At 33.1% G+C, this 18,799-nt stretch overlaps 3 protein-coding genes across 7 annotated transcripts; 1 reads left to right on the forward strand and 2 right to left on the reverse strand.

Moving 5' to 3' along the window:
* Positions 1-1,703: 1,703 nt before the first annotated feature.
* LOC8271590 (protein trichome birefringence-like 10) lies at positions 1,704-5,926 on the reverse strand. Of its 3 annotated transcripts, XM_015717987.3 has the most exons (5): positions 5,458-5,914; positions 5,053-5,334; positions 3,940-4,329; positions 2,876-3,034; positions 1,704-2,461 (listed from the first exon to the last, which is right to left on the reverse strand). In XM_015717987.3, exons 1-5 carry the CDS (start codon positions 5,493-5,495, stop codon positions 2,092-2,094), a joined length of 1,239 nt encoding a protein of 412 aa, XP_015573473.1. In that variant the 5' UTR covers positions 5,496-5,914; the 3' UTR covers positions 1,704-2,091. The 3 variants fall into 3 exon arrangements, with proteins under 3 accessions (XP_015573473.1, XP_002517183.1, XP_015573474.1); XM_002517137.4 differs by having other exon boundaries at positions 5,053-5,915; XM_015717988.3 differs by lacking the exon at positions 1,704-2,461 and adding an exon at positions 2,469-2,703 and having other exon boundaries at positions 5,053-5,926.
* A 6,250-nt stretch (positions 5,927-12,176) lies between these two features.
* On the forward strand, positions 12,177-16,312 carry LOC8271588 (ATP-dependent (S)-NAD(P)H-hydrate dehydratase). Its single transcript, XM_002517135.4, has 12 exons — positions 12,177-12,371; positions 12,503-12,783; positions 12,888-12,964; positions 13,075-13,184; positions 13,295-13,409; positions 14,208-14,270; positions 14,401-14,564; positions 14,915-14,976; positions 15,200-15,266; positions 15,635-15,700; positions 15,794-15,922; positions 16,010-16,312. Exons 2-12 carry the CDS (start codon positions 12,522-12,524, stop codon positions 16,035-16,037), a joined length of 1,143 nt encoding a protein of 380 aa, XP_002517181.1. The 5' UTR covers positions 12,177-12,371; positions 12,503-12,521; the 3' UTR covers positions 16,038-16,312.
* A 247-nt stretch (positions 16,313-16,559) lies between these two features.
* On the reverse strand, positions 16,560-18,672 carry LOC8271587 (nuclear transcription factor Y subunit C-9). Of its 3 annotated transcripts, none has more exons than XM_015717992.3 (3): positions 18,462-18,672; positions 18,251-18,298; positions 16,560-17,616 (listed from the first exon to the last, which is right to left on the reverse strand). In XM_015717992.3, the coding sequence occupies exon 3, from the start codon at positions 17,573-17,575 to the stop codon at positions 16,835-16,837; it is 741 nt and encodes a 246-aa protein (XP_015573478.1). In that variant the 5' UTR covers positions 17,576-17,616; positions 18,251-18,298; positions 18,462-18,672; the 3' UTR covers positions 16,560-16,834. The 3 variants fall into 3 exon arrangements, with proteins under 3 accessions (XP_015573478.1, XP_002517180.1, XP_015573477.1); XM_002517134.4 differs by having other exon boundaries at positions 16,560-17,619; XM_015717991.3 differs by having other exon boundaries at positions 16,560-17,619; positions 18,251-18,671.
* Positions 18,673-18,799: the final 127 nt, after the last annotated feature.

An 18,799-nucleotide genomic window follows, 5' to 3' on the forward strand; every position in this document is an offset into this window, starting at 1 on the left:
AGAAACAAAAATATTTCATCAATATATTTAAAACTAATATTTTAATTTTAATTTTAAGATATTAATAAGTAATTAAATTTATTAATTAAAAAAATAAAATAAAAATTATTTGTCTTTTTTAATTGTCCAATTCTCCTTATCCACATTGGTGATTGATCCAATTATACACCTCACATGCTTCAAATTTGGAGAAAAAAAAATCGTTATATTTGATTAAAATTTATAAAATTTATGTATATTGAATGAAATAAAAGTTAATTTAAAATTTTATGTAATTAAATTTGTGTGAAATAGGTTATAGCTAAATTAAATTCTAACAAAATGATAGTTTTTAAATGAATTTCACTTTAGTAAAGCAATATATTTCATGACACTAAAATATTTCTTCTAATTTTATTATTTTTATTTTTTTGAAAGAAATTTTATTTTTTTCTAAATGATATTAATTCTCTTATAAATTTCAACCAAACATTGCATAAAGTATTTATAAATTTTGATTAAAGTTTTTTTTTAATATTGAAATTTATTTTGAAAAGAAAGAATAAGATATTATTGGAAAAGATAAATATTTATTTAACACATATTTAATCTATATTTTTCTATTCATACATTTGAAATTAGGTTTATAATACGAGATCCATTGAGTAAATAAAAATGAGTTCACAAATGATTTAAATATAATAAACTATGTGTTGAATTGATTGAAAAGAAAAGTTTATAAGTGACCTAACTTGAAAGTTCAGGGATCAAATTGGCCAAGTTGGAAACATAGAAATTTGTTACTTATATACTTGCTTCGATTTGACGCTTTATTTATATTTTTTAGCATCTCTAAAGAATATATAAAAAAATATTATCAGAACAAAATTCATATTTGTTGAAATTAAAATCATGGCACTTCTCCTCAACAAATATTGCATTATAGTTTCTATTACGGTTTTTGTTGTTGCTTATGATGGTAATTTTTTTTATAAAATTAAAATATCTTTTATATTGATTGATTATGAATTTATTTTAAAAAATATATTTTCACTTTCTGAATGAAACATTTTAAAAAAATCAATTTTTATATTAGAGAATTTGGTATTTAATTAACTAATGATATTTAGTCGTACTTTTTTCTAAAAATATTTTCAACAAATCATGTAAAAGATTTTTATTGTCCACACTGGATCCATCTTTATAATCCTTTATTCGTTATAAAAATAGATAAAGTTATGAAGAAAATAAAATATCCAATTTTAGTTGGACCTCTTTTTTCCAATTACATGACTTAAATGCTATAAAAATAAAACTCTTTAATGTTTTCTTGACCAAAACTAACTACATTTTGCCAAAACTATTGTCATGATACTTAACATTTAGCACGTAGAAAAGGACTAAATTGTTAATATTCTTTCTTGGATCTTATCCAAAAAAAAAAAAAAAAAAAAGAAAGAAGAAAAGAAAGTTGTGTTAGATTAAAGTGGCTAGAATTTCTAGAAAAGATAGCTTTGCTTTTACTATTTTCCTTAGAATAGACAAGGACAAGATTAAGCTCAGCAAGAACTTCATCTTCTCTTATCATCATTAAAAAGAAAAAGGGATTTTTTCCCAAATTTTAGTCGTCAACATCAAAATGTAATCCTTTGTTTGTCCTATTCCTTCTTTTATATTTCAAGAAGAAAAAAATGGAAGACGAGAGATAAAAGGGCAAAGCTTCATCCTGTCAAAGAATTTGTAAAACTGGAATAGCTTTTTCTGCCATTGTTATTGTTTGACAAATAATAATTATTTGCTAATTACATTTACCTCAAAGAAATTACACCACCCGATCATTCTTAATCACTAATTACAACAACCTGTTGTATGAATATATTTCTACAATTGCCCTCTCCCTTGATCAACTGTCTTTCTTTCCAAGTCAAAAATCCAGTTCCACTCTGACATCGTATCAGCAACAAAATTCTAGTACCTGTTGCTTTCCCCACTTTAATTGCAACTGTAACAAAAATCACTATACATGTTCTATCCTTGTTGGGGAACATGGAGTCATCTCTATGCATCTTATTCCTATCTTCAGAATTGGGGTATGAATAGGAACTTTATTAATCAAAACTGTGCTGTATAAGATGATAAGTTAAACGTCTTTGCGGCTTCACGCTTTAGGAAGAGTGCATAGAGGAGTTCATTCCACGTGTCAGGGACACCAGGTAAACACCAATGGCTGCAGTCTTGCCGATGCATTGGTGCAGGATGGGAATGTAGGTAGTATACAGATGAATGCGCATCCTTTCTTCGTGCAGTCATGCTGGTTATATTCAATACATCAAGTTTCATTTCCTGCTTCTCCTTCGAGTAAGCTGATAAAACATCAGTTACTATTTGGTATTGGGTCCATGTTTCAGATGGAACCGATGATGACCCAAGCTCCGGCAAGGTCTCCAAGTGACAGCTTCCTCCTGTCCTCCAATCTCCCCCCCTGTGATGTAGAGGTTATTAGATATTTCGAATTGCAAGGATATCACCTTTTCCCATAGGGTCAGTTTAAAGGGACATAAAATCTCAACCATCAAACTTAAAACTTAGCTAAGCAACACATTTAGAATAATTCGGTCTCCTAGTTCATGAGATTTCTTGCATTAATCCCCTTGTATTGAGAATGATGTGCAAACAAAGACTTAACTTCTATACCAAGTATAAGCATTTGATGAGGTTGTGCATCTGAAAAGTAAAAATATGAGACCTTAGGAACCAGCAAGTTTAGAAGAATACTAGCACCGCTTGAGAATTCGGACAAGTTTTTTAGCAGTCTTGACAACATATTGAAAAATTATCATTGTACAGCATCCAAACATTAAAGAACAAGAATAGGAGGAATGATATAGAAATATACCTGAAATGCACAGGTGCAAATGTACGAAAGAAAACTTGGGTCTTGCTTGTATTCACTTTATCATTTATCCACTGCACCGCAGTCTCAATGGACCTCTTATAGGCTTGTTCTACATTCATTTCCATTTTCACATCTGCCCCTTCTTGAAAGTAAGTACCTCTGAGCAATAAATTGAAATGTTATAGTCAGTCAATTCTGATAATACTCAAAAGCAAATCATCTATGTCCTAATAGACCAGGTATTATTCTGCAATTTTAATTTGACAATTAGCCTAATCTTTCAAGCCAATTACTTCACTCGCATATGCGAAGGTTAAACCAAAAAGTCACATCCAATATTAATTGGTTGAATAAAGATATAAGCAAATCTTATCACAATCCGAATTAAAATGACACGACAGTCCATTTTAGTTGAATACCATTTGAAAAGCCATAAGCAAGTCACCTGCAGAAGGATAAGGCATTCAATACCTTCTCCTCTCAAATCAAAACTAAAGGTTGATGGTACATACTTCCACATCAAACACAGTAAATTATATTAGACTTTGGAGGTTAGGCAAAAATAACATTTGAAGTATCTATTCTGAAACAAATAATTTACTTGAACCCCCCTTTACCAAAGCTAAGTTGGTGGACCATCAAACCACATATATCCTATGATTCAACACTGCCCAAATAGCTTTGGGATAACCCAAACTAGTTATATACCCCTCTTACACGGTTGTTTTTTTTTAGTATTTACAAATATATATCTTGTATAGAGTTTTCTTTTATTATCATTTACATGCTATGAAAGAAAAATGAGAATTCCTCATAGGAAGCAATTGATCATGTTGTTTATCTCTGTCACAATAAAAAAGCATCATGTGAACTCCGCTAAGCCACTGGTTAACTATCTTTCTGATATGAACATCTAAATCAAAGGGGTGATGGAATTAAATTCAGCCTCTCCTTTGACAATTACCAGTTTCTGAGTATTCATCCAATGAAATCGAGAACAAACATAACTAAATATCATAAATATAGCACAAGTGAAAGTCTAGCATTAGAAAAGATCAACTAACCCTCTAATGGTTTTCTCATAATTATACCAATGCCCCATGTTGAGGACCAGCAAGTCAGCATCTCTCCACTTCCCAGAGTTCCAATCCATTTGATCCAACTTTAGTGTTAATCTGATATTTTTTGGAACACCAGCAGGAGGACGGCCTTGAACTACAAGAAATGGAGACCTATAGTACTCTATGGTGCAATTATAATCCCTAAACTTGAATACCAAAAATCCTTTATGCTTAGTAATTGGACTGCCATTCACTTCATAGATTGAATCCTTATTAGGAACTGCAGAAGACAACATGCAGAGGAGAGACTCCCATTGATTTCTTCCAATTGAATCTCCAGCAAACACTAGCCTCTTGTTGCGTAGTTTCTCCAACATCAATTTTGCATCAAATCTGTTTATACAAGAGGTTGCGTCACTACTTTGAACAAATTTTCATGATATAAAAGTTCATACAAAAAAGAAAACAATTCATTTCAACCATAATACCATATATCAGTACACCAATGATATTGAGAATTATGAAGTCCTAAACATGAGACAGAAATATATCATGGAATTAGACAGCGGCTAATGATACCTGCCAAATTAGAACTTTCAAATTAATTCTTCTTTTTTCTTCTGGGAAGCTTGTTAACTGAATAGGCAAGCAAAGTTTAGACATGAAAAGAGACAACTTATGGCCACTGAAATAAATAGATAGAAGTAGTCTTCGTTGTCATGCAAGGATATATTACTAAAACTTGATAGTTAATTTTCCAAGGACAAAGGTGAAAAAGTTCAAAGCCAGTAGGAAACTCCCAAAATGAAGGGGGGAAAAGGGTAAAAGAAAAAGAGATAAATGATCGCTTAGATATGTAAAAGCGAGTATACAAAACAGACATTTCAGGCTTGCTTTTTTTTTTTAACTGAAAACGTAAGATTAACATATTATTTAGATTTTCTCGATTATGAACTCTTCTTTTTCTCCTTCATATCCTTCCTGGGCTCTGTTAATAACAATAAATGAGAAAAAGAGTAAACAAAAAATAGTATCTTTAATTTCCCTCTGGTTGCTTCCCACACTTTCTCAGTAACCAAACAGTCTCAACAAGGACTAGAAGATCAAAAAGCACACCTGGGCAAGTTGCAAAACTTGGGTTGCCATCTCCATTTGGTGTAGAATAAATCAGGCCTGCCATTTTCAGTGCACCTAAACCCTTCATCCAAAAAGCTGCAATCTTTAGACTGATACAAAGGATAGTTATCATCCCATACCCATTCACCATCAAAAACATCACAACCATCACCTTCTTGTCCCAAAAACTCAACTCTTCTAATTGGACTAGACTCATTAAACTGCAACCACATATACCTCTCTGATTTACCTGGAACTTTATACCCTTTAGTAATCGCATCCCTGAAATCAAAGTAAAAGAAGCAACAAATCACACAAACCGTAACCAAAAAGAATCCCAAAACTCCTACAGAAGGCTCAAAAAGTCTCAAACGTTTGAATTTCTTGAAAATTTCAAATACTTGCATGGGTTCATGCTCTTGCTGAGATGGATTCTTAGACATTTTAACCAAAAGATAAGATTTTGGAATCTGGGTGTGGTTCTTGTGGCGCTATTGATTAAGTTTCGATGCAGAGAATTTGAAAAAGAGATATTCGCAATCTAGTTTGCAGGGAAAAATAAAATTCATGGCATATATGTATGCTATATTTTTGTTCTTTCTTGAGCTTCTTTGCTTGGTAGATCAGTTATGTTACTGTAATGAATTTAAAAGAAGAAAAGAAAAGGTAAGAAAGAGAGTTATGGGTTTATGGGTGCAGAGAAAGCAAGGAAGCATTCATGGCCGAATTATAATAGTTTCTCTTTTCTCTCTTTGCCGTTATTACTACTTTATATCATTAGAGAGAGAGGGGTTCATATTAGTTTAGTTTTTCTTTTTTGAAAAAAGAAAAAGAATTTGGTATTTTGTATGAGTATGCTAATGGTAACGAGGTTTCAGTTTTCAAAACCAAGAATCTATAAAATGTTGTCTTATCTTAAATCCAACTGATACGCCAAGTTATGCCTATAATAAATCCACATCTTCGATACGAATCTGGTACAAGAAACTCAAAAAACAAAATAAAAAACATGCTTAATTTTTATGATAGAAAAAGTAAATTAAGATTGTAAACAAAACGAACTTTGCGTCACCTCTTTCCCACCCGGGTTAAAAAATTTCTGAGAAAAATCTCTATCCAACTGTAAAAACGGTAAATTCTTCAATGTGCACTTAATTATAAAAAAAATGGGTAGCATCAATTACTTGAGAGATTTTGTATATTTATTTATTTTATTCTGGGGAGAGAAAGTGGGAAGACGTACGTGTGCTAGTCTCATGAGTGCGTTTGTTTCGTGTTGTGTTGTGGGTTAGAGTTCAGTCATGGGTCTGTGGGTTTAAGTGGAAAGTGACATGACATTTTGACAAGCATCATAACGGATAGAAATTTTGCAACCCTACTGTAAAATGCATATTTTAGTTGTTAATCCCGACAACAACTACGGCTGTAAAGATGGAAATTTAGGTATTTGATTAATCTTTTTCTGCTCTTCTGTTTTTCCTAATTTGCTATTTAGATACCCTTTTTGTCTTTTTATTTTGTGATACTAATTTACTAATCATACTAATAATGAAAATCCGTTTATGGAATCAGAGTATCCATTTCATTCATCTCAACCTATTTAATAAATATTGAATTTAAATACTACATATTTTAATATTAGGATTGCATGGATACTTTTTTAATAACAGTTTTTTAAAAGTAAAGAAAAAACAGACAAAAAAAAAGGGTATAATAATTTATTTTCTATTTATATAATATTTTAAATATAAAAATAACTTAGAATAAATGAAGTAAAAAATTTATTATTTTTATTTAAAAACAAATTACTCCTTATACAAAAAAAAATATATGAGGCATGTTTAATTATTTTTAGAAAATTCTAAAAATTTAATTATAATTTTAAAAATATAAAAAATTATTTTTTATTTTCATTAAAAAAAATAACAACTAAAGAAAAAGTCCTATTTTCTATTTTTACTTAATATTTTTTTTAAAAAACTCATAAGTAAACAGAGGTTAGTAGTCCAAACTTGGCTCCATAATCACGAGGTTTTCTTTTTCCCAAAAAATATACATAAGAAACATGTTTTTTGTTCCTCCTTATTTGTTAAGTCAGTACCTAAATATAGTTTTGAGCAAAGTTCATGAGGGTTATAGAGTCTCAATCATATATAATTCATCAATTTTAACACAATCCGAATGCGATTGATAATTCAACATTGTTCACAAAATTATCAATTCCATGAACGTCTTGATAATCTTGATAGAAATTAAAATGTTATTTTAATCCTATTGAAAAGGATATAACATGGGGAAAATCACATAAATTGCTCAGCATCAACCATTATTATCTATTTCCATTATTTTTCGTCTTTTATTTAGCTATTTCTGTTGGGATGGTTTGATGGGTCCAGAATCATCAATTATCTTTATTTTATATTACTCAACCAAAAGAAAGGGAAGGAATTGTTCAACCGAAGATATATAACATAATCCATTTTCTAATCATAATGAAATTCATAAAAGCTTTGATTCAACTGAGTTTGTTCGAATCCTGTAAGTATTTAATTGAACTTTAGACTTTAGTTGTTATAACTATAATCATCCTAACACCAACTGATAATTCAAGAATTCAACACACCCTTCCACGTTCTTATGAGATGGATGCTTCACTATCAGACTATCAATTCAATTTAACCTTTAAATAAACAAACACCATTGATGAGTTCTTACCACTCTCGTTTCAGGGTTTGCTTTTTCATTTTTAATTCAAGCGTAAAAAATATTTCATTTATCTTCTGATTGAGATACATTCTAAAAAAAGACTACAAGCTGGTTTCATATGTGTTAAAATGAGATGTTAACTAAAATTAAACTTATCATAAAAAGATATATTATTGACTCGCTCGTAGACTAAATTAATTAAATTATATGTAAAATAATGTATGAAATTTTATTTTTCTTTTTTCTTTTTTATTTTTCTAAAAAAGAAGGTTTCTTTAGTGGATTTCGCAAAGTACAAGTAATATTGATGGTGGTGTCAATTGTGCAATCATAACAAACCAGATGAATGTAATTGCATTTGATTCTGCCATTGAAGATGGGACGAAAATGGAAGAATTAATGGTTATTAATTATGAGAAGGGTTGATGCTGCTGTTATTATCATTAGTGGTAGGAGGATAGTGGGAGGTGGACGTGTGTGGAGTTAGTCCTTCATTTAGACTTTTTCAGACGCAAACAACTTATCAAATACCATAAAAAATCACAATCCTTATCATCTTCACATCCATTGCAATATAGTATAACATATAATAGAAAGATGATACTTTTCCAATTCTTTTATAGATCACATTTTACACATTATACTAAATTATTCATATACTTTAGAAGAATAGAGACGGTGCACATGGATAATAATATGAGCAATAATTGCATAGGAATATCAAACTTTGATATATATATATATATATATATATATATATATATATATATATATATATATATATAGTTTTGTTGGTTGAGAATCATGTATGAATAGTTGCAATAAGGGAAGAAAATGGACTATATGGAAGGATACGAGCATCACATGCTACTTGTCTAGGGAGATACAAGGCACAAACCAGCATAACGCACAACCCTCCATGGCCATATTTTTTGGGTTTGAAGTTTTGTGATGCCCCAAAAAATTGAAAATACTAATTTTGATGGGTTTACTCTTAAGACTTGAGATTAGAAGCATTTTTTGGGATGCATAAAAATATTAATCTCATAGATTCAGTCTTGTGATAAACAAGAATAGAGATGTGTAAAATTGGTCACCGAAGCCAATTTCTTCGTGTTCCAAGAAAAGCACGTTCGGCTTAGCTGTTTTCTTTCGTGATTGTGTATGAAATAAGATAGATTATAGTCATAATTCAGGATTCAGAATTCAGAAATGACATTGCAGTCTTATAGAAAATATCATATTAATGCGTACTGAATCTGCTTGGGACAGATTGTAAAGAGGATTTGCCTAAAATATTGACGACTATAGACGTCTTTTGCATGTGGCCCAGGGACCTCAGTATAGCAAAAATGAAACGAGGAGAATAGGAAGAAGAAAACATCAAGTTGATATTCAAGAATCATCTTCCGTAAATGCAAATCTTATACAATCAAAGCAAGTCAGATGCTGTATTTCAGTATCCAAATTCGAAGCATCAGCAACATCACCTGAAAATCATTGAACCTTGAAACAAGTATAAAGCTGTATAGCTCATCTAAAAATGGTAAGAAGAAGATTAGAGAAGAGAAGTAGTGTTTAGTTGTGTCTGTCTATCTTTTTATGGATAGAGGGTAAATCTTTCATGGGCAGTCGATTACATAGAAAGAACAAAAAGCATCAACCATTGTGCTGTACCCACAATCCACAATGTAAGTTCCAAAATTATCAGAAAGAACACAGCAGGAGGCTTGTACAAGTTTTTCTGTAGCAAAGGCAAGAAAAGTATCCAGGCAAAAAACCAGCCAATCCAGAAAGAACCAGTCATGACTGAATAAAGCTTCAAATACCACAGATAACAGATGCAAGTTAATTCATTAGATGGCAAACAATGAAGTCCCCTGTCAATCAAAAAACAGAAGGCACAAAGGTTCAAGCGAACCAGGCATATCAGACTCCAAAGAAACCCTGTAAGCAGCAAACATGCACTTCCTTGAAGCAACATGCACTCTTTCATGAATCTATGCACTCCCTCATGAAACCACTATGGGTCCTGAGGACCATACATCATCTGTAGCAAAAAGTCCTTGCGCTCATTAACCGGGTAACCAAAGAAGGCCCTCACTCTAACTGGATCTTGAGTAAGGAAAGTATAGGCAGTGTACCGTAAGTGCCGCTCAAGTCCAATCTTCACAAGCTCTGCATAAACTTCTCTCTCTGAATAAACGTGTTGTCTAGCTCTGTCAATTATAGCATTTCCTTCCTTGATTGCCTCAATAACATCATTAATTGACTCCTTAATGCTCAGAAATTTCTTCTCCCATGTTCGAGCCTTCCGTTTTTTATCTTTTCTTGACATTTCAGACTCATTACATTGGACGTCATAATACAGTCGGAGTATATAGATAGCATATACAACATAACAAAGTACTTGAGCCACTGCCATTCGCCGCCTTCGTTCCCAATTTTCCCACCAATTTTGTTCATCCTCTTCTTGTCTATTTTCTTGTGTATCACCATCAATCTATCGATTAAGAGAACTTGTGTTAGCAATGGCTTTCCGATAGTACTAAGAAGTAAGAACAATTTCATCTAGGCTCTTTAACGCGCACCATATTCATGTAGCAGCCACTAAAAAAATTCAAATAGGACTCACAACTTAAACCTAAAGTAGGCTCAAGTATAATAATAATCAAATTCCAAACAGCAAACTTAAGCTCAAAAATAGTTAAGACTGATGATTCTTTGCCTATATAAAACCTAAGAAATAGGCTCAAGAAAGGGAATACCCAAAAATGGGTTTCACAGTAAAGACAATATACCAACCCAACAAATCAAGAAAATATATAAAGCACCAAGCTTCCAAATTTCCTGTACATAAGAGCTCAAAAGTTAGACCTGAACAAGAACTGACAAGTATTGATTCTTTCCCTATCTTAAACTTAAATTAGACTCACGAAATTAAAATCTGAAACGGGCTTCAAATAAAAACCAAAAAAAACACCTCAAGAATTCAACAAAACCTAAAAAGCACCAGACTTTAAATTCTTTCTTTTTGTGCACAAAGTAGAAAACTTTGTGCTTCGAATAATGAATTGAAAGGGAAATAAGCTAACCTGGAATTTACTGGGAGTCATGGGTTAGAGTATTTTCTTGATGAGCGGTTTCTTGTTCTTGTAGTTGTCGTTGGTGATAATGTTGTTGCTGTTGAGCTCTTTCGAGAAAAGGCTTGAACCCAATTTCAAAGGTTAAATAACCGAAAGCTAAAGCACCGATTACTACTATACCTGATCTTATCGCGTTCAGCTTTGTCTGCGGATTCATTCTCTTCCTTCTTCTAACACAATCCTCCACAACTCTCATCATTCCCGTTTCGACCTATCGGGATGATCGCGATAAAGCTCAATCTCGCCCCTCAATTATAATCTAATTTCCACTTTAGACCTTCGCGTTTGTTTTCAGTCGATCTAACTGTTTGGCTAAAGTGGCATTTTACCCCTTTAACTTTCTGCTAAAGCCCAAACCACCGAAAATTAATTTCTAAGTAAATTACTCAAAACATTTTATGATTCATCAATTTGCTACAATTTGGCGCAAAAATTAAACATGTAATACACTGCTTACTATTTTAGATTAAATAATTTATTTTTTAAAATTTCTCAATACTTTACATATTACATATGATGAAGATAATTTCTCCTTTCACTTAACTTTTTTGTTTTTGAATTTTTCTTGGCAAATAAACATTTTTACAGAGTCCATCAGAATATATTTTATTAAAATAAAAATATGACTTGCTTTATAAATATCTCCTGATTTAAATTAAAATAAACTAATTATCCCCTAAATAAATAGATAAGGGTATTAAGTATATAATGGAAAAGTTAATTTTGGATTGATTGGTACCTCAACAGATTGTTCAAGGTGTTGACATAACATAAGTTTTTTCATTAAAATACACACACACATAAATATATATATATATATATATATTAGCCCCTAAATTACAAGATAATTTTCATTTTCTAAATCTTTTTCTTCCGCCTACTCTTTGCCACTTTTTCTACTTCATTCTTGTATTGTTTCAAGTTTTAAGGGGCGACATTTTTTCTTTCTTTTTACTGTTTTATATTATAATATAAAAAGGAGAAATTTTTAAAATTTAAAGGCTCAAGAATTATAAGAAAAAAAGGAGCTGGTTTACTTTGAAATTGTAAATTAAGTTGATTTTAAAAAAATTAGAAGGTAAATTAATTATTGGGAATAATTTAATAGGTTATAAAAAATTAAAATTAGTGTGCAATCAACAAGGGCTTAATTGACTATTTTTAAGGATATAAGAGCTACACTGCCACAAAATAATATTTAGTGCTAAATTATGAAAATTGATTATGAGAATGGCCCTCATCCTCTACCCAAAACAGTTTTGGGTTAAGCGGCCTCATAAGGTTGGACCTTTGCCAATTCGGTGCTGACCAAAGATTCGTCTTGAAGTGGATCAATGCAGCGGCAGGTATCGAATGAACACGTGCTGCTTTAAGACAAATCCATCATCCCTTCTAAAAACTACCCAGAATCATCGGTTGATCAAAACTCAGTGGGGTTTTCCTTGATCTTTGAGCCATTTATCGCAGGTAAGCCTATTATAACTACTCTATTCTTTTTAGCAAATTCCCATTTTCTGCTGTTTAGAACTTCTATAATTCAGTGATTCCCATCTTTTATTTTCAAAGAAAGTTTTGATCTTTACCTTGTTTTCTTGAAGGGTGTGTAGTGGGTTGTTAATGTTAATCAGACATGGCATGAGTCAGCTAATGTCATTAAACAGCAGAAGCACTTGCCCATTAACTTCCTTAGCTGTTTGGAGAAGACAGCAATTCTTGATAAGGTGTATTGGAGTTGGAGGTTACAGTAGCTATAGCATTGAGAACATAATGCAAGAAACTCATTCTTTGAGTGGAACTAATAATGTGGAGGCTGATGCCGAGGACATTTTGAGAGCAATTACTCCAGTTCTTGACCAAACTAAACATAAAGGCCAGGCAGGTAAGTTTATTGATAATTGCCTCCTCTAGTCATTGTTTCTATCACCTGTATACGGATGGATTGTGCGTTATTTTTCCTTTTGAATTGGTTTGTATGTTTTTCAGGGAAAATTGCTGTAATTGGTGGGTGCAGAGAGTACACTGGTGCTCCTTATTTTGCTGCTATTTCAGCTTTAAAAATTGTTAGTTCCTAGTGTCCTTTATAAATTTCTCTTTCTCATTTTATTCTTTCTGAATTTATGGAAATCTGGTACTGATTTGGATTGATATGATTGGAATATGTCCTTTGCAGGGTGCAGATTTGTCCCATGTATTCTGTACCAAAGATGCTGCTCCGGTTATCAAAAGCTACAGCCCTGAGTTGATTGTTCATCCTATTCTGGAAGAGTCTTATAGCATTGGGTATTTTCTCTTCATCTTATTCTTTTGTGTATATTCCATATATTCATTATGATATATAAACCATTTGCCTACTATAATGCTGGATTCCTGTGGAAATAAATCCGATTTAGGGATGGGGACATGAAGTACATATCAGGAAAGGTTGTTGCCGAGGTTGATAAATGGATGCAGAGATTTGATTGTCTTGTTGTTGGCCCTGGCCTTGGGAGGGACCCATTTCTTCTGGTGTGCTTTTCCTTTGCCTAGTTTTTTAATTTATATATGTACTTGGCTGACTGTCGAATCCTGATATCTAACTGAGTTTTGCATAAACCATGTAAATATAACTTAATTGTTGACGTGGGAGCTATGTATTTGAATTTAAGGAGTTTGTTCTAGTTTCAGTCTGTGTTCTACTGTATGCTAAATATGCAAGAGACATTATGCGATATGTATCCTAGAGAAAGTTCAGGACAGTACATGCATATAAGTGCTGGAACTGTTTTCTTGTCGTGTATATTTGCTGTTGTCTGACTATGGGCTTGTGAACTGCCTTTCTTCTCTTTATATGCCAAATGATTGTCTGTGAACCTTATGCGTAATCTCTTCAGTCATCTCATGCAAAATAACTTTGTTAAAATTGTAATGATGAAATCCTATTTCCCAAAAGCACAGAGAGAAGTGTTCTCTCGCATCATTTTTCATAGTAAATCTGGTTCTTTAGCTTCTTTGTTGATATGTCCTTTTTTATTAAATCTGCTTTTTCATTTTTTGTAAGGTCGACTTGAAAAATGATATGTCCTGCTTCTTCTTGTTTTTTTGTTTTGAGTAGTAAAATTGCTAGACTGTTTAATTACTTGCCTGGCATCAAAAGTTCTTTTGGGTTGTTTTCATCTGCAAATGCTTGCACACTGCCCTTTCCACCTAGTTTTACCTCATGCTCACTACCACTGCATGCACATACATACTCTTTCATTTTAGGTTTACCTCTTTATTGTTGTACTTTTTGTCTGGCTCTGCAATTCTCTTATTTTTGCTTCACAGGACTGTGTGAGTAAGATTATCAAGCAGGCAAGGCGGTCAAATGTTCCAATTGTTGTGGATGGGGTATGTAATTAGTGATCTGGAGGATGCATTTGATCTTCTTTTGATATGTTCTTATCATTTGTTTACTTGTACCTTCAGAGTAAGGCATTTATCTTTACTAATACATGCTGATCAAATGAAAATTTCCCAGGACGGACTCTTTCTTGTAACAAACAGTCTTGATCTTGTTAGTGGTTATCCATTAGCTGTCCTAACACCAAATATAAACGAATACAAGCGCCTGATTCAAAAAGTTATGAATTGTGAAGTAAATGATCAAGAGGCTCACGGCCAATTACTTTCTCTTGCCAAAAGGTAAATTTGTCTTCCGAATTTGTAAAAATTTTGCTGAAATGTTTCTCTAGCACTATCAATGTGCATCAAGCATAACAATCTCTTGTGGTTAAACTATTCAAATTAGTCTTTTGATAGCCAGGTGATTGGATTATGTCTTACTTTTCCTCTGCCTGCATTTAGATAGTTTATGTAAAGTTAGTTTATGTAAAGTAATATTGATTATCATTTCAAAGTGAATTTAATAAAAATGGACTAAAAATCTATTTCCTTCTCTGCCTCTGGAATGTGATGTGATTAAGAGTGAAAAACTGTATTGTTTCATTCTAGGTTGTGCTGACTTTGTAATGCATAGTTTGTTTATCATTCAGGATTGGTGGTGTAACCATCTTAAGGAAAGGAAAATCTGACCTTATCAGCGATGGTGAGACAGGTAAGGAATAAAGTTTACTTTATTATGGTGTCTGCTTTTACATTTTCTAGTCTTTTCAGATAGTAATTTTTGCTAATTTGCCAAGTTACTTTCTCGAATAATATATAATTTTTCTTGAGAACTGAAAATTGGGATATAATGTTACTGTTGTAGGCATTATGCCTTCCTTTTAGGCTTTGGAAATCACATGATCACTTTGATAATCATTTTTTTATTTATGCAGTCAAATCCGTGGGCGTCTTTGGTTCACCTAGGCGATGTGGCGGCCAGGGAGATATCCTTTCTGGAAGGTAAATGATTATTCTAAATCCTTATTTTATGACATCAAATATTCAAATAACCATGCAAGATATTAAATCTGTGTTATATGTTTCTGCAAGTAGTTAGTTTCCCAGTCTTAATTTTCTTTCTTCTGATGCCTCGATATCCTTGTGCTTTCAGATTAAATTTTTTTCTGTAATTTTGTTCTCCCCCTTGTCTGTGCTGTAATTAAAACAGCTATTGTTATTTTTACATTGCAAAACCAATATATTCAGCATATTTTTCCCATTTGTCAGAATCTGATGCAACTAGACTTAGCATTCAGTTTCCTTGAATCAAAATATGTATTATTAAGTTGGCGTGATTATTTTGATGCATCCTTTTTCCTTGGTGCCAGTGTTGCCGTATTTTTATCTTGGGCACGCCAACATGTTTTAGCTGCTGAAGGGAATTTGAGCATGAGGTTCAGCTATTAACTCTCTGCTATCAGTAAATGTCAGTGTTTTGATGTATCTAATTGTTCCTGAGGACTTTATGTTCTTCGAAATTGCTGCAGCCCAACAAATCCGACAGTGTTAGGGTGCATTGCTGGGTCTGCTTTATTGAGGAAAGCTGCATCACTTGCTTTTGAGAATAGGAAAAGATCGACTCTCACTGGTGACATTATCGACTGCTTGGGAAGCAGGTAATGATGGCTCATAATCAGGAACGTGGTCTTTTGGAATAAAATAATATGATTGAATATAAGTATTGTCTTTATTATATCCTGCAGTTTGGAGGACATTTGTCCAGCCTGTTGATATTGGCAAGGATTCTACATGGATGGAATCGCCCGACCTTTTCCAAATTAGATCTTCCAGGAGCCTGTGGTTGGCGCGTCTATCGGTCTAATATTGGATGGGCTGTAATAGTATCTACTCTTAGCTTATGTCTCCTTTATATACTGAAATTAGTCAATATTTGGTAATATAATAAATCATATGCAATATAGGACTTATTATATGTCAAATATTTGGTACCCAGATTTTTATACATAAAAGAGAATGAAGAATTGGCAGCGCCTCTAATTTGTTCTCGTCTCGTTTGGCATGCCTCCCGACATGCAACCAAACAATAGACCTATTGGATGCACACAGACTTCTGCCGATATCTATGCAGTGATCAAAACAACAGTAACTTGTTCTACAGTCGATCATCCATTTCAACGCAATTAGCATACTGGCTTACATTGTGGAGACTGCTAAAGACCACGGGAAGCTGGCAAAAAGAATTAACTCTTTCCTACCAATAACAACCACAGAAATCCAAAATTAAGAATAACATAAAAAAAGAACCTTGGGATCTTAATTCTTTGCATCAATCGTAATTTATCTACAAGACCCGAACGCATATCCCTGATTATATGACTTGACCCGGAAAAAAAGAAAAGAAAAAGAAGAAAAAAGCATCTAAGAACCATATAACCAACCTAAAGCATTTTGCAATTCCCATAAAAAGACTAACTATCTAACTTTAAATTTCCAAACAATAACTGTGATAATCCGTTTACTCCGTTTGTGCTTCAGGTTATAACAATGGCAGCCATACAGCTCCGCTCTCAAGAGTCTGGAGGTGGCTGCTGCGCCCACATCGGCTGGGCAACATAAGGGCGAGACTGTTGATCATAAAGAATTTGATCCGCCACAGGCTTACCAGCGGTCATCCCTGAAGCAACAACCTGTGGTGGAAACTGAGGCTGCATGTAATAGTAAGGAATAGCTTCAGCTGTGCCTCCAACTGGAAGACTCCCTCTTGGGACAGATGCTAGCACCTCATCTTTCAAATCCTCCCTTGGTACAATATCAACCAGAAAGTCAAAAATATCAGTCCTTGTAATTGCCGCAGCAATGTCATTCTTTTGGAGTGTTCTCCTTTTGTTCTCCTCCGTATGATTCCAAGACCGCAATGTCAATTCAAGAATGAACATCTCACAGGCCCTAGAAAATATGACGGGAGCCTCTGCTGATATCATCCTTACATCTTCATCTGCCTTCATAATCTTTTTAATCCTAGCCAACGGCAGGCTGTGATTCTTAAAATCAGAAGTCTGCTCAATATCTTGGTACTGATTAGCCCAGAAGCTCTGTAGTTCTTGCTGCAATTGCTGTTGCTGGGGGATATGCTGATAAGCAAACTGGTGTTGAGCAAGCTGAGATTGTGATGTGGCAGATTGAAGTGATCCGGTGGTGGCAGGTCCCATCATCTGGTTGGGTTGATAAGATGACATGCCATATGGCACTGGAGCAGTAGTCCCAACAACACTTGCTGCAGGAGGCTGGCCATGCCCGTGCTGATCCATGGTGTTGTTGGCTGGCTTGGAACACTTTCTTTATCCTGCGGCTTCTAGTGCAAAGTATAGACAATCTCATTCATATACGAGACAGAGACAATGATGAGCTGCTATCAAAATAAAAACCGACTCCAATAGACTCGATTAGATACACTCCACCAAGAATAACTCACATGGGTCGACACTTTAATAGAACACGATTTCAATAAAATAACCTATAAGCCATTGATTTCTAGTAAAATTGAATCGGGAAAGAAGAGCCTAACTGCCATTAGCCTACGACTCCACATTCCAACCACAGTTTGCTCCTCTTCTCATCTTTTTGCAAGTGAAAATTTAGGGTTAGAAGCACAACAACTCAAAATCCATAAAAACTCTTAGAGAACTAACAAAAGGAAACAAAGGAATCATCAAAAAGAGAAACCAACATCCAAAAATTTGATTTTTGTCTAAATCCTAAATAGTAACCTCACACAAAACCATGCGTGCGTGATTTGTAAGAAACACCCAAAAAAGAAAACACTAAAATTATAATAAACGACAAAGATTTCCATAACCCAATTCTAAAATAGAAAATAAACACATGCAAACTTTACTTACTAACTAGCAGCAATTCTTCAACTGTACTCCAAGCCAAAAATAAAAATTACATATAAAGATAGATAAAATAAATAAATGAAGTACCTCTGGTGACTGATTGGATTGATTCTTGATGCTGTTCAAAACTAATACCTGAAGGAGAAAGTAAATTACTGAAGTGGCTTCAAAGTGAAAATTACAGAGATAGATAAAAGATTAAGTTTTCTTTTTTCTTTTCTGGAAACAATAATTAATTAAAAGGAATCAGAATGATCTTCAGCAGAAGACGAAAAAGAAAGCTACTTTGAAATCAAACCTTGTGTTTATGGGAATTGGAAATTTATATATAATAAGAAAAGAAAGGGAGAGTAGAAGGTGAAGGTGAAGGTGAAAGTGAAATTGATTTATATGTTTATTGATTGTCGATACAATACAACAACTTTCTCTCTCAACAATGAAACTGACTCCACAGTGTCCACTCCATTATACTTGAAAAGAAAGAAACAAGAAAATGAAAAAGAAGGACCACTTTGATTCTAAGTCTATATCTTTCTCTTATTTCAGTTTGACCCTTTTTTCTGCCTTACTATTCTACCCTTCCTTCCTTTCTAATAAAATCTACAAATTTAATATTTATTTATTTATTTATTTTTA

Source organism: Ricinus communis, chromosome 9, assembly GCF_019578655.1.
Source record: "Ricinus communis isolate WT05 ecotype wild-type chromosome 9, ASM1957865v1, whole genome shotgun sequence".
Classification (NCBI taxonomy): Eukaryota; Viridiplantae; Streptophyta; class Magnoliopsida; order Malpighiales; family Euphorbiaceae; genus Ricinus; species Ricinus communis.

Excerpts from the sequence above, each read along its gene's own strand:
- LOC8271590 (XM_002517137.4), bottom strand. The coding sequence starts at position 5,495 with ATGTCTAAGAATCCATCTCAGCAAGAGCATGAACCCATGCAAGTATTT. Across the intron at positions 4,330-5,052 it reads AAGTTTTGCAACTTGCCCAG|ATTTGATGCAAAATTGATGT; the intron begins GTGTGCTTTTTG and ends TTGTATAAACAG. Across the intron at positions 3,035-3,939 it reads TATGAGAAAACCATTAGAGG|AGGTACTTACTTTCAAGAAG; the intron begins GTTAGTTGATCT and ends TTTATTGCTCAG.
- LOC8271588 (XM_002517135.4), top strand. The coding sequence starts at position 12,522 with ATGTTAATCAGACATGGCATGAGTCAGCTAATGTCATTAAACAGCAGA. Across the intron at positions 13,185-13,294 it reads GAAGAGTCTTATAGCATTGG|GGATGGGGACATGAAGTACA; the intron begins GTATTTTCTCTT and ends AATCCGATTTAG. Across the intron at positions 15,701-15,793 it reads GAAGGGAATTTGAGCATGAG|CCCAACAAATCCGACAGTGT; the intron begins GTTCAGCTATTA and ends AAATTGCTGCAG.
- LOC8271587 (XM_015717992.3), bottom strand. The coding sequence starts at position 17,575 with ATGGATCAGCACGGGCATGGCCAGCCTCCTGCAGCAAGTGTTGTTGGG.